The sequence below is a fragment of the Drosophila serrata genome, unplaced genomic scaffold (assembly GCF_035046125.1).
Source record: "Drosophila serrata isolate PLE 108 unplaced genomic scaffold, ASM3504612v1 contig_276, whole genome shotgun sequence".
Lineage (NCBI taxonomy): Eukaryota > Metazoa > Arthropoda > Insecta > Diptera > Drosophilidae > Drosophila > Drosophila serrata.
In genome coordinates this window covers 6,250,800-6,278,106 of record NW_028257174.1, presented here as the reverse complement: position 1 = coordinate 6,278,106, position 27,307 = coordinate 6,250,800, and the positions used below count along the sequence as shown (strand labels likewise).

The 27,307-nt window shown below is 46.7% G+C and overlaps 11 protein-coding genes across 12 annotated transcripts; 6 read left to right on the top strand and 5 right to left on the bottom strand.

The window, feature by feature from the left end:
- Window positions 1-6,420: 6,420 nt before the first annotated feature.
- LOC110181576 (ribosomal RNA small subunit methyltransferase NEP1) lies at window positions 6,421-7,469 on the top strand. The gene is made up of 2 exons (XM_020949368.2): window positions 6,421-6,715; window positions 6,776-7,469. Exons 1-2 carry the CDS (start codon window positions 6,548-6,550, stop codon window positions 7,364-7,366), a joined length of 759 nt encoding a protein of 252 aa, XP_020805027.1. The 5' UTR covers window positions 6,421-6,547; the 3' UTR covers window positions 7,367-7,469.
- A 227-nt stretch (window positions 7,470-7,696) lies between these two features.
- Window positions 7,697-9,024, bottom strand: LOC110181536 (uncharacterized). The gene has a single exon (XM_020949317.2). The coding sequence runs from the start codon at window positions 8,643-8,645 to the stop codon at window positions 7,992-7,994; it is 654 nt and encodes a 217-aa protein (XP_020804976.1). The 5' UTR covers window positions 8,646-9,024; the 3' UTR covers window positions 7,697-7,991.
- A 38-nt stretch (window positions 9,025-9,062) lies between these two features.
- Window positions 9,063-11,432, top strand: Arp8 (Actin-related protein 8). The gene is made up of 3 exons (XM_020949274.2): window positions 9,063-9,169; window positions 9,234-9,810; window positions 9,869-11,432. Exons 1-3 carry the CDS (start codon window positions 9,165-9,167, stop codon window positions 11,132-11,134), a joined length of 1,848 nt encoding a protein of 615 aa, XP_020804933.1. The 5' UTR covers window positions 9,063-9,164; the 3' UTR covers window positions 11,135-11,432.
- On the bottom strand, window positions 11,301-13,508 carry Srx (sulfiredoxin). The gene is made up of 4 exons (XM_020949275.2): window positions 13,380-13,508; window positions 12,220-12,904; window positions 11,893-12,033; window positions 11,301-11,674 (listed from the first exon to the last, which is right to left on the bottom strand). Exons 2-4 carry the CDS (start codon window positions 12,304-12,306, stop codon window positions 11,459-11,461), a joined length of 444 nt encoding a protein of 147 aa, XP_020804934.2. The 5' UTR covers window positions 12,307-12,904; window positions 13,380-13,508; the 3' UTR covers window positions 11,301-11,458.
- Window positions 13,471-15,822, top strand: Mco4 (Multicopper oxidase 4). The gene is made up of 3 exons (XM_020949273.2): window positions 13,471-13,611; window positions 13,736-13,959; window positions 14,114-15,822. Exons 1-3 carry the CDS (start codon window positions 13,539-13,541, stop codon window positions 15,749-15,751), a joined length of 1,935 nt encoding a protein of 644 aa, XP_020804932.1. The 5' UTR covers window positions 13,471-13,538; the 3' UTR covers window positions 15,752-15,822.
- A 70-nt stretch (window positions 15,823-15,892) lies between these two features.
- Window positions 15,893-16,793, top strand: LOC110181584 (uncharacterized). The gene has a single exon (XM_020949377.2). The coding sequence runs from the start codon at window positions 16,034-16,036 to the stop codon at window positions 16,775-16,777; it is 744 nt and encodes a 247-aa protein (XP_020805036.1). The 5' UTR covers window positions 15,893-16,033; the 3' UTR covers window positions 16,778-16,793.
- Spt7 (SAGA chromatin modifying complex subunit Spt7) lies at window positions 16,781-18,410 on the bottom strand. Its single transcript, XM_020949374.2, has 3 exons — window positions 18,146-18,410; window positions 17,981-18,083; window positions 16,781-17,928 (listed from the first exon to the last, which is right to left on the bottom strand). The coding sequence occupies exons 1-3, from the start codon at window positions 18,286-18,288 to the stop codon at window positions 17,050-17,052; spliced, it is 1,125 nt and encodes a 374-aa protein (XP_020805033.2). The 5' UTR covers window positions 18,289-18,410; the 3' UTR covers window positions 16,781-17,049.
- Window positions 18,411-18,417: 7 nt separating this feature from the next.
- On the top strand, window positions 18,418-20,610 carry LOC110181583 (E3 ubiquitin ligase Rnf121). Its single transcript, XM_020949375.2, has 6 exons — window positions 18,418-18,902; window positions 18,992-19,026; window positions 19,103-19,399; window positions 19,480-19,708; window positions 19,776-20,011; window positions 20,071-20,610. Exons 1-6 carry the CDS (start codon window positions 18,855-18,857, stop codon window positions 20,189-20,191), a joined length of 966 nt encoding a protein of 321 aa, XP_020805034.1. The 5' UTR covers window positions 18,418-18,854; the 3' UTR covers window positions 20,192-20,610.
- A 234-nt stretch (window positions 20,611-20,844) lies between these two features.
- Window positions 20,845-24,012, bottom strand: Ucp4A (Uncoupling protein 4A). 2 transcript variants are annotated; one of them, XM_020949302.2, is made up of 5 exons: window positions 23,108-24,012; window positions 22,744-23,037; window positions 22,053-22,162; window positions 21,396-21,884; window positions 20,845-21,332 (listed from the first exon to the last, which is right to left on the bottom strand). In XM_020949302.2, the coding sequence occupies exons 2-5, from the start codon at window positions 23,026-23,028 to the stop codon at window positions 21,158-21,160; spliced, it is 1,059 nt and encodes a 352-aa protein (XP_020804961.1). In that variant the 5' UTR covers window positions 23,029-23,037; window positions 23,108-24,012; the 3' UTR covers window positions 20,845-21,157. The 2 variants fall into 2 exon arrangements, 1 of the variants encoding a protein (XP_020804961.1); XR_015272357.1 differs by lacking the exon at window positions 22,053-22,162 and having other exon boundaries at window positions 23,108-23,637.
- A 235-nt stretch (window positions 24,013-24,247) lies between these two features.
- On the top strand, window positions 24,248-25,829 carry LOC110181542 (uncharacterized). The gene is made up of 3 exons (XM_020949324.2): window positions 24,248-24,678; window positions 24,743-25,610; window positions 25,675-25,829. The coding sequence occupies exons 1-3, from the start codon at window positions 24,572-24,574 to the stop codon at window positions 25,759-25,761; spliced, it is 1,062 nt and encodes a 353-aa protein (XP_020804983.2). The 5' UTR covers window positions 24,248-24,571; the 3' UTR covers window positions 25,762-25,829.
- Taf9 (TBP-associated factor 9) lies at window positions 25,796-27,282 on the bottom strand. The gene is made up of 2 exons (XM_020949327.2): window positions 27,012-27,282; window positions 25,796-26,946 (listed from the first exon to the last, which is right to left on the bottom strand). Exons 1-2 carry the CDS (start codon window positions 27,160-27,162, stop codon window positions 26,246-26,248), a joined length of 852 nt encoding a protein of 283 aa, XP_020804986.2. The 5' UTR covers window positions 27,163-27,282; the 3' UTR covers window positions 25,796-26,245.
- Window positions 27,283-27,307: the final 25 nt, after the last annotated feature.

Genomic DNA, 27,307 nt, shown 5'->3' with positions numbered 1-27,307 from the left:
GAAATCAAAGGGTAAAGCGCGGGGATTTTGGAACCTGAGCGAACGAGCGTTTCCCTTGAATGAAACCCGAAACCGGAGCAGGGCACCATACCCAATCCCATTCCCATTCCCATTCCCATTCCCAATCCCGATTCCGATCCCGATCCCAAGCCCGGTGCCAGATCCTGGCGATTTTTCGTTTCGCCTGTGTTGCATCCAAGCGTGAAAATACCGCGAAATTCCCTTTTGTCTCGATCGGAGTTCTTTTCTTTCATTTTCAACTCGTCTTTTGTGGCTCTGCTTTTCCCCCCGAGTTGTTGTTGCCTTTTTAAGCCGCGCCACACTGGAAATTATATCAAAAATGTAAACAAAAAATAAGCGTTAACATGGCAACAATGATGTCCCGCGGCGACATTGAAATATGGTTATTATACATTTTTATGACACTGTCCCAGGTTCTTTGACTCTTTCGAGGGTGTTTGTTAGGCGGTCATGGCTAATTATCCAGCGACATTCTGGGCCTAAAGTTGACAATCTGGCCAAGATGAACTTGAGGAATTTGGTTAACTTTGGTTAAGAAACAATTCTACACAAAAACTCTCTTGCACAAAAGCCTAATATTTACCCAACCCTAAACCTTAATTAAGACTCCTGTTTGATGGATCAGACAAGGCTCTCTTTACACCTCCTTACACGCAGGACCTTCCACAGTCACTAATTGGTAAGGACCAACCGGTTGTAGAGTGTCGGCAAAACAAAAAGCGCAACCTCATAAACATTTAAATAGGAAGGTTTCCCTCGGAAACATCAACAGCTCCTGGCAATCCAATCAGAGATTAAAAAGCCGCCCGCAGAGACAACGCCCTCGTACATCCTTCCTATTCGGATATCCTGCCCCTCCCCTCGGGGTCCCTGTTGTGTCAAAATGCAAAAATTCAATTGCTTAGCCCTTTGTCGAGGAAAATTGACATAAAAATCCATTTGTCAGCCCCTTCAGATTAAAATCAAGGATTTAAAGTGTAATTTGATTCACGGATGATGCAAGGACGCGTGCGTTTCAAGTGGAGTGGAGAGGAGTGGAGTGATCAAAAGAGCAAAGCGTGACCCCAGAAAAAATCACACAACATGGGCAAAAGGACGAAGGACGCACAAGGAGGATGGAGAGCAACAGCAATAAATGACAACAAACACACCCCTCCTGAGGGCCGGGGGTGGGCACCACCAGCAGCACCAGCAGCACCAGCCTCAGCCCGAAACGGAAGAGTGATTTTAACGCTAGTCCTGTGGCAGCAGGAGCAGGACGAACAGCAGCAAGGAGCAGCAGCAGGGTGTCCTCTGACACTGAGAGAAATACACTAAAAGTTAGCTTCAAGAATCATATTACACCAGGCCAAGATCTTACATATGCTAGATTGTGGCATATTTGTGCTTTTTAAATAAAATAGTTGCAAATTTAATGATATAAATATTAAATATTATGCTATATATAAATAGTTTATAGCATAAGCAATGTCCTTCCAGTACTTAATACCTATTTCCCTGAGTGTTTTCCCCCTCCTCAACCTCTTGATTCTCTCGAGTGCTATTTTATGCTGAAGTGTGCCAGACGCATTGAACCAGTGGCTGCTCCTGCTCCTGTTTCTCGGCCAGGATGCTCCCTGGTGAGGATGTGACCGCGACGGCGCCACCATCCAAATGTATGGAATACATGGAATGTGCTGTGCAACCGGTTGAGTCCATTAATCATTTTCTAATTTGTGGAATGCGACCAAAGAGCCCAACTTCAGGGGGGGAGTATAATCGCATCCAAATTTCTGTCGACAAGGGGGAAAAGAGAATCATCCCCCTTTGGTAAGAAAAACACCCGGAAGGAAGGAAGGCAGGAAAATTGGACACTGAAAATGAAATTTTCACATCTGTAATTTGTTAAGTGCGTTTGTTTATTCCACCGAATTATTTCACTTTTATGGGTTAAGTGCTTTTTGAGTTACGACGAATCCAGTACCAGGTCCTTGGGGTTACTTCATGTAACCGAAGATACCCAGGATGCCGAGGGTTCCACCAGGCATTCCCAGACGGTTGACATTAATTAGTTGTCTGGGAATTGGCCCAAGAGCAGGGAGGTGGATCTAATACAATTAGAGATTCATTTAGAGAGTTTTTCCAAGAAAAATATAGATCTGAAAGGAGTCTTAGGAAAGGACTTAAAGACTCTCAATCTTACTGAGAAAATAAATATAAATATAGGATATTTAATATCAAGTTCTCTAGAGTCTAGATCTTTTACTATAAAATATTTTACAAGGTATCCCATCAGATATCTCCTAGAGATTCCTGAAGACATCTCTTTTCGATCTTTCTGCCATATCTGCCACATCTTCCCATTTTCGCCTGGAACTGGATCTGCGAACCAGAATCAGCATCATTATCGATGTAAAAGCAAGCTCAACGGGATGCTCGAATGAAGCTGTCATCATCGATCACAACATTTCCATGCCCCGAGGATGGAAATCAGACAACTGTAAACTAATGACATTTGCCGGGGTCCCAGGGTCCTGGGGTCTGGTCCTTGTATCCTCTTACAAATGAGCTGAAGAACAACCACCAGTAACCAGTAACTGAAGGGTGGTTCCAAACCCAATCCCAGCCAGCAGTGGAGGATGCTTCCACTCGACTCTTGGCAGTCATTTGTTTGTTTTCGAATGCCGCCTGTCCAAATATGCGGCAGCTTGTAACAATTACCAAATGACACCCTCGACACCCTCGACTTCAATCGGAAATGGACAGAGGATATATCTACATTGGCAGGGGTATAAGTATAGTATAGTATAGTAAAGTAAATCCACTTGTCGCAAAATCAATGGCAATATTTTCACCATTAGTTGATGTCGTCGTTGTTGAAAATGAAGTAATCAGGCGACGACGAACTCAACTTAAAATTCAGTTTGAGGGCAGAGTTTATGAGCTGGAAGAGGCATGCATGGGTTAATCCGGCTCAGCTTTCATGGGGTTAAGGGTTTTTTTACTTAACAAAGTTACTTGGTGGCTTTTACCCTTGAAAGAGGTACTTGGTAGTTGTAACTCTTGTTATTTCTGAATAACTTTTAGTTAACTTTAAGAATTGTATTTAAAATTATTCATGATAAGCCAGACTTTAATATTTTTATAAAGAAATATTAAAAGGCGAAAGGTAATACTATTTTTTAAGCATTATCTCCCCTTAACAAAAAGCTTCTAGTACCTAGATTTCCTACGATTTCAAACACACCAAAAATTGAAGAATAAAACTTCTCATAGATCTCATTCCCTGGCAGCTGTTTTAGAGAAGCTTTTCGCTTTTCCTCCCTCCCAAAAACAAAATAATTATGAAAAACCGACGACATCTGCTGCTGTTTTAGTTTCAATATCTGTTTTAGTTTCTATATCAGACTCTGTGTCCGAGGGGAAGTCAATATGATTTGTGATTTACAACAGGTTTCAATTAACCAAAAAAAAAAGAGGCCCCCAAATGATATTTAATTTTGCATTCTGTGGGTGGGAGGAATGGGGAGCACCAAACGACAACGATGCAGCCGAGGCAGCTGAGAGGCGATGACAGGGACATAAATAAAGCGGCGGTTAAGTATCGTGTAATGTTAGACGAATAGTTTTCGGTTTGTCATGTAAACTGTAAGTGGAGAAGTCGTCCCCGAAAAGATGTATATCTATATATGTATATATGAAGATAATACAGAACGCCTCCCGTCCATCCCAGGGGTAAACAGCCGGCGATACATGTTGCACATTGCTGATGCTGCTGTTGTTGCTGCTGCTGCTGTTGCTGCTGTTGTTGCTGCTGCTGCTGTTGCTGCTGCTGCTGCTGCTGCTGCTGCTGCTGCTGCTACAGTTGCAACTAATTGAGGACAAGGCGGCAACGCTGGCGGCATAAATTAGAGACAATGCTTCGTCTAAGTGGATTGGTTTGAAGGCGGGGTATACTCCATATTCGAATATTCCTACATCAAACAAGAGATGTGGTTTCAACACCAGATATCTCAACAATTTTGATATTATGTTAAGAAACATAGCTTATAAAATATATCAAGCCTAATATCACATCGTAAACGTAGTATTATAAGTATTATATTATATTCTATCCTAAATATATCATTTTCATATCGAATATACGAATCATGTTTAAAATTATATAGGAAAAGTTGCTTATCTTTGTATACATATATCTTAATCTTTTTAACGATATAGTATTGATATATTATAAACAAATCAATCCGATTTCCCATCGCTATCATTGGCGCCTTGATGGATTGTCAAATTGTGCACAGAGCAGACAGGCGACTGCAGCAGCGTGGCGACATCATTCAATTAAAAATGCATCCCCATCTTTCATTCTCCTTCTCCCCCTCACTATTCCCCTTCCCCCACCTGCCCTTTCCCTTCCCCTTTCGGTGATGTAATCTCCGGGCTCATTAAATTCAAATGGAATTTGTTCGAAGGCAAAACTTAATCCGCTCGTAAACATCCCGACTCCCCCAAACGCAGCCTCGTCGGTGGCCCCCCCCTTTACCTTCCCCGCCTGCTGTAGAGGCATGGCCCCAAGCATAAATCAGCTGTAGCTAACGTAAGGATTTTCCAGGCTCAATCTAGCTGTATATTCCAGTTACACTTGGAGAAAATAGGGATTTAATGCTATATATCACTCACTGTTTAGGTTGGGTATAGGGTTGGGGAGTTGGGTATAGCCTTAAATATTTTATTACATTTATTAGTAAACAAAATAATTAATAGAAATTTACTAAGGGTTTTTAATTCTATCTTTTTCACAGCAATCAGTTAAAAACTTCAAGCTTACTCTTGGAAGTGTTTTTAAGTGTAATAAAATAGTAACAAAAACTGTGTTTTGGAGAGTCGGTGGGGAGGAGGGAGAGAGTGGAGATTGGAGAGCGTGCGTCGCTGTAAACCTCGTAACGAATGCTGGCCAACGGCAGAAATCTAATTTCAAGCACCAGAGAGCAGGCGGCGGCAGGTGGATGCGGGGGAAGTGGATTCGTGGTGAACTTCTGGCTGCCTTTTCCACTTGGCTAGCTTAACGATTCGGACTGCTGTCAGGGTTTCGCCAGGTCCTCCTCCTCCTCCTCCGCCTCCGACTCATCCTCCTCCTTCTCCTCCTGCTGCCTTTGTTGTCTATTTGATGTCTTAATGCGAACCACCCAACGCATCATCCACCCAATACCCGCCCCTCTCCGCTCCGGGGATTGGGATTTCCCGGCCGGCGTACCGTTTTAATCAAATGGATTTCTCATTTTCCCCCCTCTCTTTCTATATTCGATTTTCCCCTGGCGGCGGAAAATACGGAAATAGACAACAGGAGCGACGATTTATTAGGTTCCTCCACGGCTAATGTCTGATCTCTGTCGGCATTATTCATGATCAAGTGTCCGGCTAAAGGAATCGATTCCTCAATATCCAATGGATCCCAAGATGGCCAGGATTTATCAGCAGGGATCAAGGGATTTGTATAGGAATATATCTATGAGTTTCTAACGATCTTAAAGAGATTTATGATATTTTTAAAATATATATCTGATAAATATAGGTCTCTGGAGCATTATTTGCCAATCAAGAAATAATATTTCTAATAAAAAAAAAACACGTTTATTATACCCCTTCCAAGGTGCTATAAGTAAACACAAAAGTTTACAAATTGAGTGAAGGAGTCATTTCCGACCCTATAAATCATATATATTCTTGATCAGCATCAACAGGGGAATCTTTCTAGCCATGTTTGAAAGAAAAATTTTTTTTAAGTTTTTTTTTCAAATTTCTATAAGGGGTTACATCGTTAAAATTTTCAAAAAATGACAAAAATTTTAATTTTTTTAAATTTTAAATTGAGTATGCAGATTTATTAATATTGCAAAAACTAACACAGAACAGCTTTCTGATTTGAAATTAATGCATTTTTGGCTTAGTTATGAGATTTTTAAAATTTGATTTTCCCATAAAAATGATATTGCCTATATTTAAAGTATTATTGTATCTTGCGATTATCTGAATGCCAAAACTGATTCTCAAGTTATATATAATTCATTTCACCATTTAAATTTAAATTAAATTAAACTTAAATCATAAAACAAATAAAATAAAATAGATCTACACAATGTACAATGTCAAAATTGAAACTAAAACAAATTGACATTTATTAGCAAATGAGATTTAATTAAAATAAAAGAATTCTTGTTTAATTAAATCACTTTATTACCAATTATTATTATTTACTACTATTAATAAAACCTTTAGCAATGCACCTACATAAATGCTATGCCATTAAATACCAACAGTGGCTTGGTATGAAATGTGGGAACAGTTTTGCAAAAGTAAACAAATCCAAGACACACACCCTTCAAATGCACGGTCTGGCACACGAAAATACTAAAATACAGATCGATAGTTTCGATATTTTTGCAGCTGCACTTCCACCACTAAATCAGCGCCGCGTGCTCGTTTTGTTTTTGGTTTTCGTTATTTAGAACAAGAATTAAAACGCTATATTCAATCTAAGAGAGCCAGCATGGGAGGCCAAGGAAAAGCAATTAACCGGAAACGCAAATTCGTGGGCCGCAAGGCGGACGACCCGGAATTCGATCTGGACAAGAAGCAGTTCAAGGTGCTGCACTTGAACGCCAGCGAGAAGCGTCTGATCATCGTCTTGGAGGGCGCTCAGCTGGAGACTGTGAAGGTGGGAGAGACTCTTAGCTACTGTCCAGGGAATCCCTAACACCATTCTAATCCCTTCCAGGTGCACAACCAATTTGAGTTGCTGAACTGCGACGACCATGCGGGCATCATGCGCAAGAACCAGCGTGATCCAGGCACCTGCCGTCCAGACATCACACACCAGTGTCTCCTAATGCTGTTCGACTCTCCGCTGAACCGCGCCGGCCTGCTGCAGGTGTTCATCCGCACGGAGCACAACGTACTGATCGAGATCAATCCACAGACGCGCATACCGCGTACCTTTAAGCGTTTTGCTGGTCTGATGGTCCAGCTGCTGCACAAGTTCCAGATCCGTGCCAACGATTCATCCCGCCGACTGATGAGTGTGATCAAGAATCCCATTACGGATCACCTGCCTGTTGGCTGCAAGAAGTACGCCATGAGCTTCTCCGGCAAGCTTGTATCCAACTGCCGGGAACTGGTCCCGCACGGCGAGGAGGGCAGCGCCAGTTACGATGTGCCCGTAGTCATGGTCATCGGTGCCTTTGCCCACGGCGTGCTCAAGACAGACTACACGGAGGAGCTGTTCTCGATCAGCAATTACCCGCTGTCGGCGGCCATAGCATGCTCCAAACTCTGCTCCGCCTTCGAGGAGGTGTGGGGCGTTGTGTAGTGACTATTATATATTATAATGGTTTTTTTAAATACTATATTCCTAGTTTAGTATTGTAGTTAGCTAACGAATTACATTTTGTGCAGATTTGCAATTGAACAAATGGCTCCCTGGATTAATTCGGGAATCCTGCTTTGTATTTGGATAATTTTTTAGTATAGTTATATCATAATCGGTTTAAATATCAATTTCCGGCATTATTTACCCCTAAACCGGATTGCCAAAGCAGCATTTTAAGTGCTCAAAGGCTTTGCTTTCTTGATATATACATTTAAATTACGCCTCAATCCCCGGTACCGCCCCTGGACAGGTTATCAGTCGCTGCAGCCATCGTGTATACATCGTGGTTTATTTTTGTTTTGTATAATTCGCAATTACAAAAAAGACAGGCATAGAAAACTTGATGAAATTTTGAATCAGCACGGATAGCGGATAGCATCGTGCTGTACTTGGTTAATTTACTTATCTAATTGCCATTAGCCCCAGTGGTTGCCATTGCTTCATCTGGTCTGTTCGGTTAGGTTCGGTTGGATGAGGGATAAGGATTGGGATTGGGATTGGGTTGTGGGTTCGGGATTGGGGTTGATTGGAGAGCATGAGCATTCGCATTCTTTGCCGGCTGTGTCTACTTGGCTCCTGGTTTCTTAGCGCCAGCCTCGGCGGCCTTCTTCTCAGCTTCCCGCTTGGCGGCCGCCTCCTCACGCTGTTGCCGGATAAGGGCTAACCGGGCAAGATCCGCCTTTGCCTCGGTCGTTTTGCCTGCAGCATGAAGCTTCTCGTATCGCTGGCGGGCCTTCTGCTTCTCAATCTGTTCACGTTCTCGGCGCGACAGCTCTGGCTTGGCAGCGCCACCGGCTGGCCCATCGTCCAGCTTGATGGCCGAAAGCTTTTGTGTTGCCTTCTTGGTCACCCGGTTGGGATTCTCGATCTCAATCAGCGAGGCCACGCCCTTCTTGGCATCCCGCGCCTCAGCCTCAGAGTCATCCTCGGATTCCTCCTCCGATTCGGACTCTGAGGAGCCACCGGCACCGCCGGCTGCCCGCTGCTTTTGTCGCTGCGCCGCTTGGCGACTGGAAGCAGCGGGTTTCCGGGCGGCCGATGGCTTTGGCTTCGCTGCCGAGCCGCTGGCCTTGTCCGCCTTGGCGTCCTCAGCATCACTGTCACTGCCGCTACCGCTGCCCGACTGGTCGCTCTCCTCCTCGGATTCCTGCTGCAGCTCCTCGGGCGACGTGAAGTGACGAGAGCGACCCTTGTGGTTGACGAACTTTCCGCGTGGCATGGCTGCTCTGTCTCCTCGCTAGCTCTCTGGCTGTGGGTGTCTCCGCTGGCGACTGCTGCGGTGTGTGTTCCTAGCTCCTAATTGCTCTCCTTAGCGCTTGCTTTTCTTTCCGGTCGTCTTTCTAGGCTCGCAAACTAATTAATCACGTTGCATGCTCTGTCAGTTGCTGGAAAACTCAGTTGTAGAGCTGGAAGAAACGACGACGACGCAATCGATGAATCGATGCTTTCGAAATCATCAAGAACATCGATGAGATGTATATTCATTATTTTGAGGTTATTTTCTCTTGTGTATATCAAAAGATCAAAGAAATTTGTTTATGACCTTCTCGTTTTTTTATATATATATAGTTCCAATAAGAATTATTAAATAAACACAATTAAGTAATCGATACATCGATGACTCCGTACCAATTCAATTTGCGCCATCGATAAGCTTGTATCGATTGGGTTAAATAGAACCAAAGGTTTAAATAAAATCTTTTATTGTTCCTCCACGGACCAGGACCCGGACCGAACCATGCAGTAAGTGGTGTCTCAGCCGGTGCTCGATCGAACCTAACCCTCATGTGCCGCCTCACTCGTTTAGACGCTCTCGCGCCAGTAGCACCAGCAGCGGCCGGCAACCGGCTGCGGCGGGAACAGCAACACAACAGCGCCAGGTGCAGCCCCTGGAGGCGCCCAAGATCATCGTGATCCATCCGGGGTCACAGCACTTGCGCATAGGCCGGGCGGCTGACCTCAATCCGCTGACACTGCTCCATGCAGTGGCTTACCGGCGGTGGCAGCAGGAAGGCGACTGGCCGTACCACGATCCCCTGCTACCGCCGCTGGACAACATCAATCCCGCCCGGCTGCAGGTTGAGTTTGAGGAGCAACGCCTGGCCGTGTCGCGCATCCTACAGCACTGCGTTGTGGATGAGAAGAACCGCCTGCGCGTGGCCACGCCGCCTCAGCAGCTGGCCCACTTCAATCGAAGCAGCATGGCCGAGAAAGTGCAGCCTCCGCACCCGGAGGAGCAGCCGTGGGTGGACCGCGAGGCTCTAGCCTTGTTCGATGACCAAATCTTGCGGTTAAGCGCCTTCGAAGCGCGTGACTACGACATCCACTTCCCCATGCAGAGGGGTGAGCTGAATATACACAAGGATAAGGGTGGATCTCTGCAGGTGTGTGTGTCCAGTTCCTCCAACTTATCACCTTAAATCACCACCTTCCTATTTACAGGCTAATCTACAGCATATGGAACGCATCTGGGGCTACGCCTTAGAGGTGCGCCTAAAGATACCACTGCGCGACCTGGGTACTCACTGTGCCGTTCTTGTGGTCAACGATGTCTATGTACGTCGGCATCTGCGAGAGTTTATGACCCTGCTGTTGCAGCGCCTGGGCTTCCGGTGCTGCTTCCTTGTCCAGGACAGTGTGGCCTCCACCTATGGCGCTGGCATCGGTTACGGCTGTGTGGTGGATATTGGTGCTCAGAAGACCTCTATTGCCTGCATAGAGGATGGAATTTCGCAGATGGACGCGAGAGTGAGGCTTAATTACGGCGGCGGGGACCTCGACCAGGTGCTGCTTATGCTGCTGCGCAAGTGCGGCTTCCCCTATCGCGAGTGCAATGTCCAGGACAGCTATGTGGATGCCCATCTTCTAGACGAGCTGAAGGAGAAGTTCTGCCATTTGAATGCCAGTGTTTGTGGCGCTCAGGAGAAGCACTTCAATCTGCGTAAGCAGAACGGCCAATGGCTGAGATACACGCTCCAAGTGGGCGACGAGGCCATCATGGCACCTCTGGCCCTCTTCCACACTGAACTGCTGAACATCACAGGCCGCACCAGAGCAGTGTGCACGCAACAGGCACCCCAGGAACAGTACGATTGCGAAGACTGCTTCGATGCCGAGTACCTGAAGGAAACGGGCAGAAAGAACGGTGTCCGGGCTGGCGACTCTACCTTGCCGGGAGCTCCGGGTCCGAACCCCTCGGTGCCGCGTCCACCCCAACTGCCTGTGACCGCCGATGATGAGGAGCTGATCGTTGTAGACCAAGACGAAAGCAACTGCAACTCCCAACCGCAACAGCAGCCTCAACAGCAACAGTCCTCGGCAGTGCAACCCAACAACGAGAACCAGGACTGCTTCCACAACAGTCTGGGTCAGGTGTTGCCCCTGGATCAGGCCATAATCCAAGCAATCAACAGGCTACCCAACTACGAAACCAAACGTAAGATGTTTAACTCCATACTGCTCGTAGGCAGCAGCGCCAAGTTGCCAGGGCTGCCGGCCTGGCTGGAGCATCGGATTAGCCAACAGATGCTGCCCAGCGGCATTGAGGTGAATGTCTTCATCAAGGGCATGGACGCCGGCATGGTGGCGTGGAAGGGAGCAGCCATTATGTCCGTGCTGGAGAGCGCCCGGGAGCTGTGGATATCGCAGCACGACTGGCATAAATATGGACTGCGAATACTCAGGGAGAGATCACCCTTTCTCTGGTGAGTGAAAGACTCCATCTCCTCCTCCAGCTAGATAGGAATATCGAATATTTTTAGGGAATTTGTAAATTATTCTTCAGAATTTTAAATGGCAAAGTACAAGTTGATTAAAAACGTAGCCCTAAGTAGGCACTAAAATTGTATAAATTTATAAATCTCTATACATAAGCTATGTTTTTAAGGCACTTGTATTTAATCTTAGAGGCCAGTACTATATCTTATGTTTATATTTAAGGCATTTATATTTAGAGTCCAGCGATAAGCTTGAAATAAAGGTAAAAAAATAACGAAAACAAAGAAAACATTGCACAAACAACATAGATTAGGCTTATACCAGGTACTTGGGCGCACTGGAGCCCATGTAGTGGTAGAGATCCCCCAGTGTGGAGCGCACCAGCTTGGCCTTGATGGTCTCCCGCTGGAGCCGCTTGTAGGCCTCGAACCGGTGGCAGCCACCGAAGCTGAAGTAGTAGTTGCCGCCCTCGCTGCCTGTTATCCAAAGCAGATCGATGGGTGGCACCTCCGCCGCCTCACTTTCTTCGTGCTGTGTTCAAGGAGAAAGAGAGGGAGATAGAGAGCCCATTTAAATGGAAAGGCAAGTCATCGGAAATGGCAATCGATATCATAAATCCTGTATTTAGCTTTTTGCAAATTTAAATTTAAATTAGTGCTGACTAATACCACTATTTAATAAAAGACTACAAAATCTGCTAACTAACTTCTAATCGACACCGATTAACCCTTGCCCGCACCCACACTCACCTTTATGGTCTCCATTAGCGATGCCACTTTCTGCTCATCCAGGACGGAAGGTATTGGCCGCTTGATCACACTCATGGGTACATGGTGGATCTCCGCTATTCCTGCCGAGTGAACTGTGGTGTCCATGGTGCTGTGGCTAGTCTGGCGATCAGGGAATTAACAGAAACTTCTTTCAGTTAAGTTGTGAAATTTCACACCAGCCAGACAGCAACAACAACAACGGTTGTTGTTATCGGTGTTGCGGACAGTGTTGCCACCTACGCCCACACACACTCACACAAACGGCGCTTGAGGCTGCCACAAACCAGAAAGAAAAGGAAAACTTACTGGATTTGTGTAATTTCTCTGGAGGATCGGTCTGATTCCGATGGCGCGTCTGCTCGCCTGGCGTATAAACTGGCTAATGAACTCCATGGCAGCCGGGGCCAGCCAGCGCTAAGTATTTTTGAGCGGCGCAGCGGCGTTGAAACTTGTTTTACGTATGTGTGTGCGTACGTTTACCGCTATATGTTTTGCTGCACTCTTCGACAGCGCTCCCGGGCCACTTGTTGTTTGTTTTTTGCATAATCAAGGCGCGATCACACTCCCTGCGTCTGCAGCCCACACACTGCCGGCCCCCCCATAAACAAATGCACGCACACAATTACGGCTGGGCCAGTATTGCCTTGCGATAAAAGCAAATGAAAACGAAATTCAAAATAAGGAATATATATAAAAGTTGCTGAAGAGGGGCAGGAGGAACGGTGGTGGACTGCTCTGCTCCCAAGAATACTGTGAACTTGCATACTCTTGGCTCTGATTAGCGTCACAGAAATTAAAATGTGTAATCTACGTTGACAACTCTTGCTGCTTGTTTTGCTCCCTCGCCTATCAGAAGCCAGATAAATATGCGCCGCAATTCGAGGGGGGCAAGTGTTAGGAGCAGCGTACTGATACGGAGGGATAGCAGCAGATGTCGATGCCACTTGTCGTTCTGTTTTGCGTGCCAAAAACAAGTTGATTTTGCATATTTCTAGAATAAAACGAAAGGCAAAAGCTCTTGAACCTGGGGACCCGTTTTAAAATAACAGTTAAAACAACAACGGGCAGTTGGCAGCACTGCACTTCTGCTGACCAACTGCAAGCGTTTTTCAACACTTCACAATTTGAATTTACAAAGCTTGCCAAAAAAAAAACGTTTTCGTTTGAATTTATTGTAGAGATTTATGAGATTAAAGTTTTCAAGGCTGTAGTATTTTTTGGCAAATGCAAAAATTAGGCCAATGGGTAACTTAAAATACAGTAGGGGGTGACGGGCTCTGTAACATGGGAAATTATTTGTGTATCACTGCGTTGGTAATCGTCATCTCCGGCGGCTTGTCGCTGCCACAATCTTCAATTAACTGCTACGCGGTGTTCAACATGCCGACAAGGCAGCCCGTCCCGACTCCAACTCCGATTCTAAGTACTACAACTATGACGATTCTGACTATACCTATGTGACTTACCCGGAGCGAAGACGCTTACAAAAAGGTAACCGATGCCGGAAGCCCATTAACAGTCAAAGTTGGCCCTCAGCCACAGAGCCACAGAGGCGACGCTAGTTCCTGTTTCCTATTTTTTTTTCTAAATAAATTTCTCCTCCAAAAGATAGAGTGGATGCGAGCATGAAATTCAATTTGGTGCAGACACTGGTCTTCACATTCTGCCTAATTAGTGTGCAGATACATGGCATTCAAGGTGCTTCCAAGGAATATCTATAAGAAAATAATAAATTTCAATAAAAATGTGTCATAAAATATCAAATTTAACTTGAATACCTGAAGGGTACTGAAAGGAATAACCAATTTCGAACAATTTACAGATGCTAGTGGTAAGCGGATCGTGAGCAAATATGAGCGGGTGATGCAGATGTATCCACAGCTGTCGTCAGGCGGGGCAGAGTCCTCACAGTGGCGTGCTGCCGAAAAGGATATGCGACATCCCTGCAAGCGTGACTGCGCCGATCAGCAGCCGATGACCTGCTACTACTACATGGTTGTCCATTACGACGACACAATGTCAGAGACTTGCAAGCGATACCTCCAGGTGAGTGTTTGGGCACATCCCTATCAGTTGCCTTGTGATTTATGCATGTCTGTGTACGTTTCTTCCTCGTGTGTGCTGTAACGTAGGAAATAGTTTATATAAAGTTCTGGGCATATCGTTCCCAAAAGGAATAATACTTACCTGTCTTTTCCAGTCCAAATACCGCTTCAACCTCGGTGGAAAAGAGTTCATAGATGGCATCAAAGTGGCAGAGGAACTGGGAAAGAACGATGACTGCAAGTATGCCGATGGCTTGGAGAGCGAAGTGATGGTGGTCAATGGCCAGCTGCCCGGAATGAACATCGAGGTGTGTTACGGCGATACGATTGTGGCGGATGTGATAAACAGCATGCACGAGACGACAACCGTCCACTGGCACGGCATGCATCAACGCTTGACACCTTTCATGGACGGAGTGCCCCATGTAACACAGTATCCCATTGAGGCGGGACAGGCCTTCCGCTACCGCTTCGAGGTGGACCACGGGGGCACCAACTGGTGGCACAGCCACACCGAGCACCAGAGAGCCTTCGGCTTGGCCGGTCCACTGGTGGTGCGTATGCCGCCGAAGCTTAATCCACATGCTCATCTGTACGACTTTGATCTCACTGAGCACGTGATCATGATCCAGGACTGGGTGCATAACTTCGTTGAGAGCGTGGCCGAGAATATCCTGATCAATGGCAAGGGAAGGAACCTCAAGAAGGGCATCAAGGTTGTCAAACCCACGCTCTATGCTCACTTTCCGGTGGTCAGGGGCGGGCGATACCGATTCCGGGTTATCTACAATGGTGTTTCCAACTGTCCGATCAGCCTGAGCATTGACAACCACAATCTGGTGGTGATTGCCAGCGATGGCAACGACATCGAGCCTGTAGAAGTCCAGCGGATCATGCTTCACGGTGCGGAGAGATTCGACTTTGTGCTGCACGCCAATCAGGAGGTGGCCAACTACTGGATCCGCGTCAAGGGCTACAGCTTCTGTGCGAAGAACCAACTGCACCAGGAGGCGGTACTGCACTATCGTGATGCGGACACCCGAGCTTTGGACACGCACACCTTGAGCTATGCGTACGATGCGCCTGGCATCACGCTCAATGAGCTGGGCGATGCAGTTGACAGCAGTGCTCCTGGGAAGACAATCTCGTTGGCGACACTCAATGCTCAGCGACCAGAACCAGAAATCCAGCCGACGGCCACCTTCTACACGAGCATGAACGCATTTAAGGTGCGGCAGGGTGAGGGCTTCCGTTTCCAGATGGACGACATCAGCTTCAGCATGCCGAAAATGTCGCTACTGCAGACCCGCAACCTGGGCGTCGGTCAGTTCTTCTGCAACCGCTCGCAGCAGGCGGACTTGGGCTTCAACTGCCGGCAGCGTCACTGTCGCTGTTCGAACGTGATCCAGGTGCCGGCCAACCAACAGGTTGAGTTTGTAGTCTCCAGCCTGTCAAACACGCCGCATCCCATACATCTGCACGGCTACACCTTTCGGGTGGTGGGAATGGGTGTCCTGGGCGAGCAGAAGATCGGGCAGATCGAGGAAATTGACCGGAAGACACCGCTGCCACGGCGTGGCCGTGGTGCTCCGCTCAAGGACTCCGTCCAAGTGCCCGCCTTCGGCTATACGATCTTTCGATTTTACACAAACAGTCCTGGCTACTGGATGTTCCATTGCCACATCTCGCCGCACTCGGAAAACGGCATGGCGGCGGTGGTGCGCGTCGGCGAGGATGTCGAGATGAAGATGTGTCCGGTGAGCAATTGCGGCCTGTGCAGCTCCATGGCGTAGAAGGATTAGATGTGCGATGTTCCACAGACTCAATTCCAATAAAGTTGTACCTTTTTTAAGCTGGCACTGGAGCTGGATTTCTTTTTGGACTAGAGAATTAGTTTTCTGATCGAAAGCTTGGAATCTACTGATTCTATTTAGTATTGTTCAACACTATCAGATGGTCGTTTTCCCGTTAATTAAGCGCATACACTGTTGAAGTGTTGAACAACGACGAAATGCAAACCTACACACACGTGCCTTCAAATGTAAACAAACAATGCTAATCGAACGCAGCACAAGATGACCGAGAAATCCAAAACAAAACGGACCGCCAGCGACTCCGATTCCGATTCAGAGGATGATGCACAGGTGCGGCAGTTCCTGGAGGCAGCGGACACCACGCTGCTGACCAATGCAATGTTCCAAAGCGACACAAAAGAGGGAGACGGGAAGGAGTCCATCAAGGAAGCGGCACAGGCGCCGCCTGCCAAGAGCGAACGCTACCTGGAGGAGCAGGATGCCCCGGCCAGCGATCTGCAGATCACCAAGGAAATGCAAACCCACATTTGGAGTCGCCTGAGTGGGATAATCCAAAGTCAAATCGAGTTCTGCCACAACAACGAGAAGCCAAAGCACCAGGAGAAGACAAATGAGCACGAGGAGAGCGGAGTAAGACTGGTGTCCAACGCCGATTGCTATCTGATTGCCGACTTGGTGGTGGAAGGTCCAGCCGGTCCCAGCAAAAAGCCCATCATCAAAAGAAGAGTCATAGACGAAGACAACGAACCATCCAGGCCAGAGACCACGACGGCCCTTCTCCAAGCAGTGGCAGTCAGTGGAGAGTCCGTATTGGAGGGCAAGGACGTGCTCGCCTGGGCAGAGAAGAAACAACGGCCGGATAAGCTCTTCCAGTACAGATCTAGCGGTGATGCCAAGGGAGGCAAGCTGTTGGCCATCGAGCCCACCAACGAATTCACAAAGCGCCGGCGCCAGAACAATTGGAATGAGTCCAAAATTGCCAGGAGAAAGAAGAATAAAGCCTGAAAGTTGTGATAAGAAAGTTATTTAATTCTCAAGTATATTCCTACGGCTTGAATATCTTTTTTTGTGTTGTGAGAGGCTCTCTTTCCTGAGGTTCGAATTGATTTTGTAAACTGACTTGGCTTCTTCCCTAACAAGATCTTAAGTAAGACGGCGCCCGACTCCTACTCGTTATATTTTATGTATAATTAAAGAGTATTTCACGCAGCATTATTATTGGCAGTTCCCTGCTAAGGGATTCAAATGCTGAAAGCTAAGGCTCCTTTGAACTTCGATTACGACTCAAAGGTGGCATGGAATGTGGTGGCCCCATGCCCTCCACTGCCACTAGCACTTGCATTTCCATTCCCGTTGCCATTACCATTGCCATTCGCGCTGCCATTGCCGCTGGTGACCGTCGTCATCGTTGAGGTAGACGATATCTGGCTATCCAGCAGGCCGTACAGCATCTGCTGTGAGCTGACGGTGCCACTGGAGCCGGTGCTGCCGCCCAGATCCTGCAACATATCGCCCACCATGTTGTTGTGTCCGCCCATGCTCTGGCTGCTGCCGGTTGCACTGTTATCCAGTATGTTAAGGAAGTCGCTGCCATTGAACTCGTGATGATGCTGCTTGTGCAGCATGCTGCTCTGGCTCTCCTTCATCAGCTTGTCGTACTCCTGCAGCACACTGTTGAACTCTCCTATTTCCACTCGATTCCTAGCCATCACCTTGTGCTTGTAATAGTTATGAACTTGGGTCAGCGATGTGCCCGTCACACTCGTATAAGCACGTTCTAGGGGCACCAGTCGTAGCACCGTTGATTTCTGTAGTCGGGGCTCCGCATCATAGTAGCCACGATACTCGCCGATAAAGCTCCGCAGAAACTCTTCGGTGGCGTCCGTTAGCAGTTGCACCGCCGACTCGGAGCAGTCGGTGAAGCCGGCTAGGCGTAGCATGCCGCACATCACTTTGCGCAACGCCTGGCGGCACACATTGTTCGAGATCTCCGGATACGACTGTGGATCACCGCGGGAGTAGGACGTATCGACTGTGGGCGTAAACCAGATGGGCTTCTGGAACTTCTGGCCGCCCACTAGATCGGCAGCGTTTTCAGGCGGGAAGTCCACCTCTGGTATCATGAGGCAGGGATTAAGCAGGTAGTTTGAAGAGCCCTGCGGATAAAAGTCCACTTATTTCTGTACTCTCTGACTTTCAATGACTTACATTTTTGTTCGAATAAGTTTCGATTAGGGACTGCAGCACCTCGGTTTGTTTCATCACCTCGATGGTCTGGGTGACCAGCGAACTCTTTAGCTCCACTAGGTGACTATGGGGAGGACCACGATTAGTTAGGGGTAACCATTTTCTAATACTTTGCACTTGGCTTACTGGTTGTCCTCCGGCTGAAACTCCCCGCGCTGCCGTATCTCGTCTAGCTTGGGCTTCTTGGCAGCCGTAGGCACATATTTGTCCGCAGTCAGTTGGCCGCCATCGTCCTCCGCGGGCACGGCGCCCCAGTGCTCCACTTGCATCGCAACTTGCACTTTTTAAAAATCAAAATCGGACCCGAAACAAAAAAATATAAACAAATGCAAAGCCGCTACCAGTGTTGGTAAACACATGAAGAGCTCATTCTTAAGATTATCTGTTATCGATAATTCATCAGCTGTTTTGATACTTTTAGTGTTGCAGCCACGTCAGCTTTTTTCTCGTCACATATGTTTTGTTTCAGTTGTTTTTTTTAAATAAAACGTATTATTTCTTTATCCTTCAGTGGTACAACATTTTAATTTTCTCAACATTTCCAATCACGGTTTTTGTTAAATGTCAAAGATATTTATAACTTAAAAGCTCAGACTTCTTAGCTTTTTTTTGGCCACTAGAACAGTCTGGCAACACTGCTGCGACGGCAGCTGGACACGCACACAAATACAAAATGTAATTATTTGTTTTCAAGCAATTGGACCAGGAAATAAGAAATTCGAGGCTAAAACCAAAAGTAAGCAACGTTGGCAAGATAACGCAACGACGCAGACGACGTGTGGGATTGTCCGGCGGATTGGCGGCGGCAGGATACGGTGGATACAACGGCAACAAAATGCACCAGCAGCACATGGACCTGCACGCGCCCGTGGACTTGAATAAGGTGAGTTTTTCACTAGCATTCAGTTGGTTTCCCTGGACTTACTATTGGTTCAATTCCCGTTCATGGATACTCCCTTGTCCTGGCCATAGTCCCTGGACGAGATGTCGCCGGAGGAGCGCATGCGGTGAGTGTAAAGTTAAGCTTAGAGAAGCCCTAATTGCTAACTCATCCTCCTTTACCTCCACCTACTTGTCGAGCAGTGCCGAGCACCAGATGATGGTGGAAAAGCATCGAGGACACGACGCCATGCACTCGGAAATGGTGATCATCCTCTTCGTCACCTTGCTCATCGCCCAGATCATCCTTGTGGAGTGGAAGAAGCGCCACTATAGCTCCTACGCCTTTGTCACCCTGCTGGCCATGTGGCTCATCCCACTGATAATCTCGTGCAGCTTTGGCTGGCTGCGCTTCATTATCATCTGGCTGGTGTTCACATGCATAACGGCTCTGGTGATGCGCCGGGCCATCAGCAAGCCAATCCAAGGCACTACGCCCAGGTGAGTCACATACATACGTCGGTGGCGACGGTGATAAGGCACGCAGGCCATCGATAAATCTTATCCGTGTTTTATTACAGGCTAGTCTACAAGTGGTTCTATTTCATCTACAAGCTTAGCTACGGCCTGGGCCTTGTGGGCTATCTGGTGATCATGGCCGCCTTTCTTGGGATGAACTATCTGTTCTCGCAGCCGCCGAATACGTGGATGGACGTGGGCCTGATGTTCTGCTTCTATGGCCTGTACATCGGTGTCCTGGGTCGCGATATATCCGAGATTTGTTCGGATAAAATGGCAGCGGCCATTGGCGTGAGTTTATATCGTCTCCAGCTTCAGCTAATGCTCCTGCTAATGTGAAATTCTGGTTCCTATGTAGTACTACACACCTCAGGGCATTCCCACACGGCATTTGGATCAAAATGTCTGCGCCGTATGCGGCAATCAGTTGCTGGTCTCTGAGAAGGAAGAGGGCGTCATCGAAAACACATACAAGCTGTCCTGCAACCATGTATTCCACGAGTTCTGCATACGCGGCTGGTGCATTGTAGGCAAGAAACAGACGTGTCCCTACTGCAAGGAGAAGGTTGATCTCCAAAAAATGTTCCGCAATCCGTAAGCTGAATAATAATAGTTTATGACAGCTAGTATCATTTAATATCTCCCAATTACAGCTGGGAGAAGCCACATGTATTGTATGGACGCCTGCTGGACTGGATTCGCTGGCTGGTGGCCTGGCAGCCGCTCATCTTCTTTATAGTACAAGGCATCAACTGGATGCTGGGATTGGAATAGGGGTCCTGGCATTCGGATTAACTTTCCTCGGCGTCTAGTCAAGCACACACCAAACACACACACAACCACACGCAATACAAACACTTTGGATCCAAAAATGATGGGAGAGACCAATTTGGAGGCACTCAGCGCACTCGAGCACGGTCGCCAGCCATTCATTCCCGCGCTCTATCCCCTCCAGAAGAGTTGATAATATTAGTTGCTTTTCCATTGTTCCCACAGTCTTTAAAATCGAAACGTAAATGCAATTTTTGAATATAATATATGTCTATATATATTATATATATATATGTATGTGTGCCTCTGTGTGTATGTATGTCTCCTAGGTATTATTATTACCAATTTTTACTTCTATTATTTACTTTAAAATGCACTGGAGCTGGTCTAGAAATATATACATACCAAAAACAAAACTAAAACCAGAAGAGGATTAATAAAATATTCTTGTTCCGTGTCTCTTCTCTCTCTCTCTCTCTCTTTATCTTTCGCTAGAAAAACAAATATTTTAAATAGAAATTAAACCTTATCATTTATTATTATTATTTTAGTAGGCAGAGGAGCAGTAGGGCTGTTTTATATAGAAATGATCACTTTGGTTAGCATCGGTTCTCTCTTTCGTTTTCGCTTTTGAAATAAGGAGGCTAAAATCTCAATTAGATTTCAATTTCATCGAAATATAACAAGTTTCTCTCGCTCTTTATTGTAAACTTTGATTGTTTTTTATATACTTATTTGTTTTTTGATTTTCTTAAGGCAACAACAATAACAAAATATATATATAATATAAAGAAACCCGAATGATTTGAGAAGAGAGGGAATAACAGACTAAAACTGAACAGAGTAGATGCTACTTTAGGGTTTGTTTTTTCTGGCACGAAAATAAGGGTGTTAAGGTCAGAGGTGGAATCTGGAGAGTCAGGGGGAATTCAGTCACCTAAGCATAGTAGATTGGGGTCTCCTCCTTTCTTAGTAACTGGAGGCACCGATCATTTTCCGAATCTGCTCGAAGGACAGCCAAAAGGTTAGCGACCACGGTGCCATCCGTATCCAACAAGGCAGAAAGCCCTTGTACAGCGCCGCGAAGCCCTCCTTGGACACCGTCTGGCGCAGGCAATCCACGGAGCCACGGTATAGCAAGCCCCTAAAGGGAATATAATGATAAACATTGGTTTTCTAAATAATTCTGGGAGCTGTGTTCACTCACCTTCCCTTCTCGTCGGTGGGCTGGTTCATGATACGTGTCTTCACCACATCCGCCGGCGTGCCCATAATGGCAGCTACGAAGCCCGCACACACGGAGGCCAGCACATGGACGGTATGACAGTCAGGCATTTGCAGGCGGTGCATAATCAGGTGCTTGATGGTGTCATAGGTCGTGAGATCTCCCAGATTCACCAGCGCCGCTCGCTGCACATTCGGTATGCTGCCCTTCCACAGTCCTTTGACGCCACCTCGCTGTACAATCTCCCGGAAGGCATGACCCGCCGAATTCACACGAGGTGGCTCGCCCATTAATCGCCGGCGTCCCTCCATTTGGATTTGGACCTTGACGAGGTCAGCGGGCGAGGCCAGCCATTGGGCCACAGCACCGGCAGTGACGCCACACAGCGCCGACTTCCACACGGGCAGGGCCTGAGTACCATTCTCCGTGAACTCCTTCCGCATCAAATCGTAGCTGCAGATCCTCACGCCGCTGCGAATGGACAAGGAAAACTTTGATTAGAACAGACTGTTGATTCAAACTGAAGAAACTGGAGCTGCTGCTGCTGCTGCTGGCGACTGGCAGAGATGGCTGGCAAGTGTTGGTGCTGATGCTGGAAAGATGAGGAGGATTTGATAGAGAGAAAGAGGGGATGCCCACCTATACACGACGTGTCGGTAGAGCGCCGGCGTCACGCCCTGCCACAGCTTCAGGGCGCCCTCCTCGCGCGCAATCCCGAAGGCGGTGGCCACCATGCCGCGGTATTGCATCTGGTAAATGGTAATGAATCGTTGGATATCATCGGTCATTTTGCTTTGGTTTTGGATCATTGTATTATCTGTATTTTACACGCAAGGTTCACATGGAACAGGCACACACACACATACGTTGGATTGAGGATATTGAGGGGCAATAAGTAATCTGGGCAACAAATAACATAAAAAAACATACAGGACTACGGATGCGGTGGAGGGATGGGTAAATGAATGGACAAATCAAGCAGAAGCTAAGAGGCAAACATCAGTTCCAAGCACAGCGCCATATCACCATCACCATGGCCGTGCCGTGCCCACTCCGACAAGCCTTATCTCTTCATTCCTTCTCAACGTAAATAAATACAAAAAAAAAAAAAAACTCAAAACGGAACCTTATCGCCGATGAGATAAATCAGAGGGGCTGTGTTCCATGCTTGGCTTATGTAGGTGAGATCAACAAATGGATGGATTAGGGATTGCCGTGAGGGTGGGGTGTGGAGTAACCAAAAGCCGGAAACAACAACAACAACAACAATAACCACAATGACAGAAAACAAGCAAAAGGCTGGGGCACGGGCTGGGCTTCTTATACTCACATTGGCCTTGGCATTGGTTCTACTTGTGGCCAGTGCAGATACCGCAGCTGCCTCGCCCTGAATCTGGAGACGCGTCTTGGTCAAATCCAGCGGATATGTGGCCAGTTCCGCTATGGAGGCGGCCACCACGGACACAATGTAGGTGCAGGCAAAGGAATCCGCATAGTCATACTTCACAGGGCGCAGCTGATGGCGTCCACTGGCGGATGCAGGCGCAGGCGAGGCGCCAGGAGCTGCTGGAGTCGCTGATTCCTCAGGCGGTGAACCTGTTGCAGCGGCAGCCATCGCGTAACTCTGAAAGGTGGAAAGAGAGAATATTAGAGTTCCAGTCAATGGGAAAGGTAAACACAGGCGGAAAACAAACTTTGGGGGCTCGCAGCTGAAGAAAGAAAACTTTCACACAATCGCGTGATGTTTGCTCCCGCTCTTCTCTCTATGGCACTCTCTCTGTCCGCGAGGAGAATGAACTGTGGCGCTTCCGGATGGGATAAATCTATATGGAGATGGAGAGGATCGTTGGCTCTGGCCTTTGTGTCCAACGTTTCGCTTCCGTGCCTTTACATAACAACAACGACGACTACTGCGGCGGCGACGACAGCGGAGGTTTTGGCAAACGCTTCTGTTGGATGTGTTGTTTGTGCTCAAGGCAACAACAACAGGAGGAACGTCGAACGAGCCAGAAATCAAATCAAAATCGCATTGAGCGCTCTTATAAAACACTGGGAGGCACGCGCTTGGCGGCTAATCATGTTTGTCCACCCTGCCAGCGACGCCGCTCTATTTATATCCTTTATAAAACCTGCAGTTATCAGCTTTGCAATAAAACAAAAATAAAAGAGGCAACCACAAAAACAAAAACACAACAGCGGCGGGGCACAGTGTTGCCAGGCGATGGAAATCCGAGCTATCGGCGCCTATCGGTTTCACACTGACAGAAAAAGATTTGGTTATTAATTAATTCTTTTTTTTAAATACTCTGAATTTGCGTTTAGTTGTTAGATTTGTTTTGGAAACATCTAATTTTTTGATTTTTATATTAAAATTTAAGCAATATAGTTCAATTTAAATTATTTAATAACAGATTAACACCGCTGAATTTTTTAACTTGATCAAAATTTCCATCAATATTAATTTAATATATATAATATAATATATATAAATATTTTTACTAAACACTTCGTAAGCAAATAATAATATAAAATTTTTTAAATTAATGTAGATATAATATTTAAAGCTGCTCTGTACTTTAAGAAATCAATTCCTTTACTTAAAAGTAACATAAAATGAATGGAATTATTTAAATAAATAATAATAATATTATTAAATATATATATGCACCAACAAGAAAACTGCGTAAAATGTACTTGACATACACAAGCATATTAAACCATATATCGAAAACAGTATTTTAAAACTTTAATTTTAAAAGTCGAACTATTATATAGAATATGTCACAAACTGTCTTATTTCTTATGTGTGCAAAGTAGAATGTTAAATTTTTATAGATTTTTTATGCAATTTAATTTTTATTTAATAAATGAATAAAAATCAATCTTAAAAGTCCAAGTATTATATAGAATATTTAACAAACTGTCTTGTTTCCTATGTGTGTAAGGTAGAATGTTAAATTTTATAGAATTAATATGCAATTTAATGTTTATTTAATAAATAAATAAATACACTGGACCTATTCATAAGAGGCGTCTGGCAACCCTGTATTCGATAGGCGTTTCGCGCTTTTTTACTACCAAAAGGCGCGCAGTCAGGACGCGGCCAAGTTTTCTTTATTTATTTATTATTTCTGTTAAATTCGAAGCATTCCTCAAACATGCAAGCATTTTTGAAAACTGGAAAATCAAGTGCTGGTAATGGAGAAAAGGGTCAGGGGGCAGCCGTTGAACGCCGCAAGCCGCCGGCACCTTGGGTGGAGAAATAGTAAGTTATTCATTGTTGCTAGCACAAAAAGCACATTATTCTAGTAATAACTTCCACTTAATAGTCGGCCCCGCAATGTGGACGATGTGGTGGAGCAGTCCGAGGTGGTTGCCGTGCTGCGCAAGTGCGTCGAGGGCGGCGATTTGCCGAACATGCTGCTCTACGGGCCACCGGGTACCGGCAAGACGAGCACCATTCTGGCAGCAGCCCGACAGATCTTCGGCGATATGTACAAAGACCGCATCCTTGAGCTGAACGCGTCCGATGAGCGTGGCATCAATGTGGTGCGCACCAAGATCAAGAACTTCTCACAGCTTTCAGCCAGCAGTGTGCGTCCGGATGGAAGGCCTTGCCCGCCGTTCAAAATCATTGTCCTCGACGAGGCAGATTCGATGACACATGCTGCCCAGTCGGCGCTGCGTCGCACCATGGAAAAGGAGAGCCGCAGCACTCGCTTCTGTTTGATTTGCAACTACGTCTCGCGCATCATTGTGCCCATCACATCGCGGTGCTCCAAATTCCGCTTCAAGGCGCTGGGCGAGGAGAAGATAATCACCCGCTTGCGGCACATCTGCGACACAGAGGGTGTCAAGATCGATGAGGATGCGTACAAGTCCATTGTTAAGATCTCCGCTGGTGATCTGCGTCGCGCCATAACCACGCTGCAGTCATGCTACCGCCTGAAGGGCTCCGAGCACACCATCAATACAGCAGATCTGTTCGAGATGTCGGGCGTTATACCGGACTATTACCTAGATGACTATCTGGAGGTGTGCCGCTCAGGCAACTATGAACGCCTGGAGCAGTTTGTTCGCGAGATTGGCTATTCCGCCTACAGTGTGGGCCAAATGATGGAGCAGTTTGTCGAGTTCATTGTCCATCATCCAGGTCTCAACGATCCGCAAAAGGCCAAGATTTTGGATAAATTGGGTGTAAGTTATTCAAAAGAAGAAGGAAACGATAACATGTTAATATGGTTTCTATTTTTCCTTGCAGGAATGCTGCTATCGCCTGCAGGACGGCGGCTCCGAGTATCTGCAGATCATGGATCTCGGCTGCTCGATAATCCTGGCATTAAAATGATTCTCACTCTCTCCAAAAGAATACGCAGCATGCCTACTGGCTGAAAATACATATATATTTAAAATGAATCTTTACTTGCTGTTTTGGTGAGTGTTTTTCATTCTTTTCTTTTTCGGTTACATTTCTCGCGTTATTTACATTTACATCATAAACATTTTGATCTCCCTTGGGTGGTTATTCTTCTTGTAAATTCGAATTTCTCGGTAAACAGACTTTACTTTTCGATTTCAAACTTCTATTTCTTAACTTTTGATTTTGGTTGAATGTGAAAATATGTGAAGAGGGTTCAAGATATCGCTGGGGGTTTGAAGTCATTCGAAATGCGACCCAAAAATAGCCTTCGACGTGTTTCTTCTACCAATTTACAGTGAATTGTGGTCTTTACATCTTCCCTGGCTTACTTTTAGAAACAATTTTCAGTTAATCTTAACTATAAAGCGATTTCTGAGGGTGTTTGTCTTAATATCTACTGCTCTCACGCTCCTTAGTTTGCTGTAAACTCAAACTCGTCCTCCTCGCGTTCCCGCTTCACGGCCATGCCGGAGGTGCTCGAACCGCTGACACTTGCTGTTCCACCGCCGGCGCCCGATGTGCTGGCAATACTGCCCACAGCCGCGGCATCGCTGTCCACCTCCATTTTGAGATCTCCGCCACTAGTGCCGCCGCTTGGTTCGCTCTTCACATCCCCAACAGATCCTCCTCCGCCAGCAGCTCCGCCTCCACTGGCACTGCTACTGCTAGCCACCGGCTTGGTTGTCGTTGTGGTGGTAAACTTAATCACGGGCTTGGGTATAGTTACAACCTGCTGCTTGGACACCACCGAGTGAGCACGCTTCGGCCCATTGGCACTGGACACTGGCTTGACGACGGTCTTGATCGGTCGCCCCTCCAGCGCCGATTTGGTCATCTTCTTGGGCTGATTGCTGGCGCGCAACTTATAGTTGACGCCGGTGAGGCAGTAGCGGTCGGGGGGTAGACGCAGGCCGCAGTGCGGCTTGATGGGCGGCAGGGGCATGTTGTTTCGTAGTTCGGCCACCTTGGCCAGAACGTGACGTGACAGCGGGCCAGTGAAGCTCTTGTCCAGCGTCATTTCGGTGGCAAGACGCACGTCGTCCAGGTCGATGGTCTTTTTCCGCGCATGATTGGCGTACACCTTAGCGTCGTCTAGGATGCAGGTCACATAGCCTGTAGGAATTGTATTATAGACTTAACTGAACACCAGAATGTAGATGAAGGGGCGGGCCTCTTACGGAAAGTGAACTCCAGCATCTGGTTGACGACGCGCGGTTCGTACTCCTGAATGTTGAGCTCCTTGAGTATGGACATGATCACCTGGGCATCCTTGGGCACATGCTTGATCTGGGCACTGATTTTGGCCTTTTCGGCCTTCTCGCCGCTCATTATTTAAACCTTTTTAATGTTTTTGTTTATTTTTATTCAATTCCACGTACGAGCTGCTGCGTTATAGCGTTATGAGCGAAGACTGACTGGTCACATAGCTTTGTTAGGGCTGGTCACACTACTCTTAAGCTACTATCGATATCAC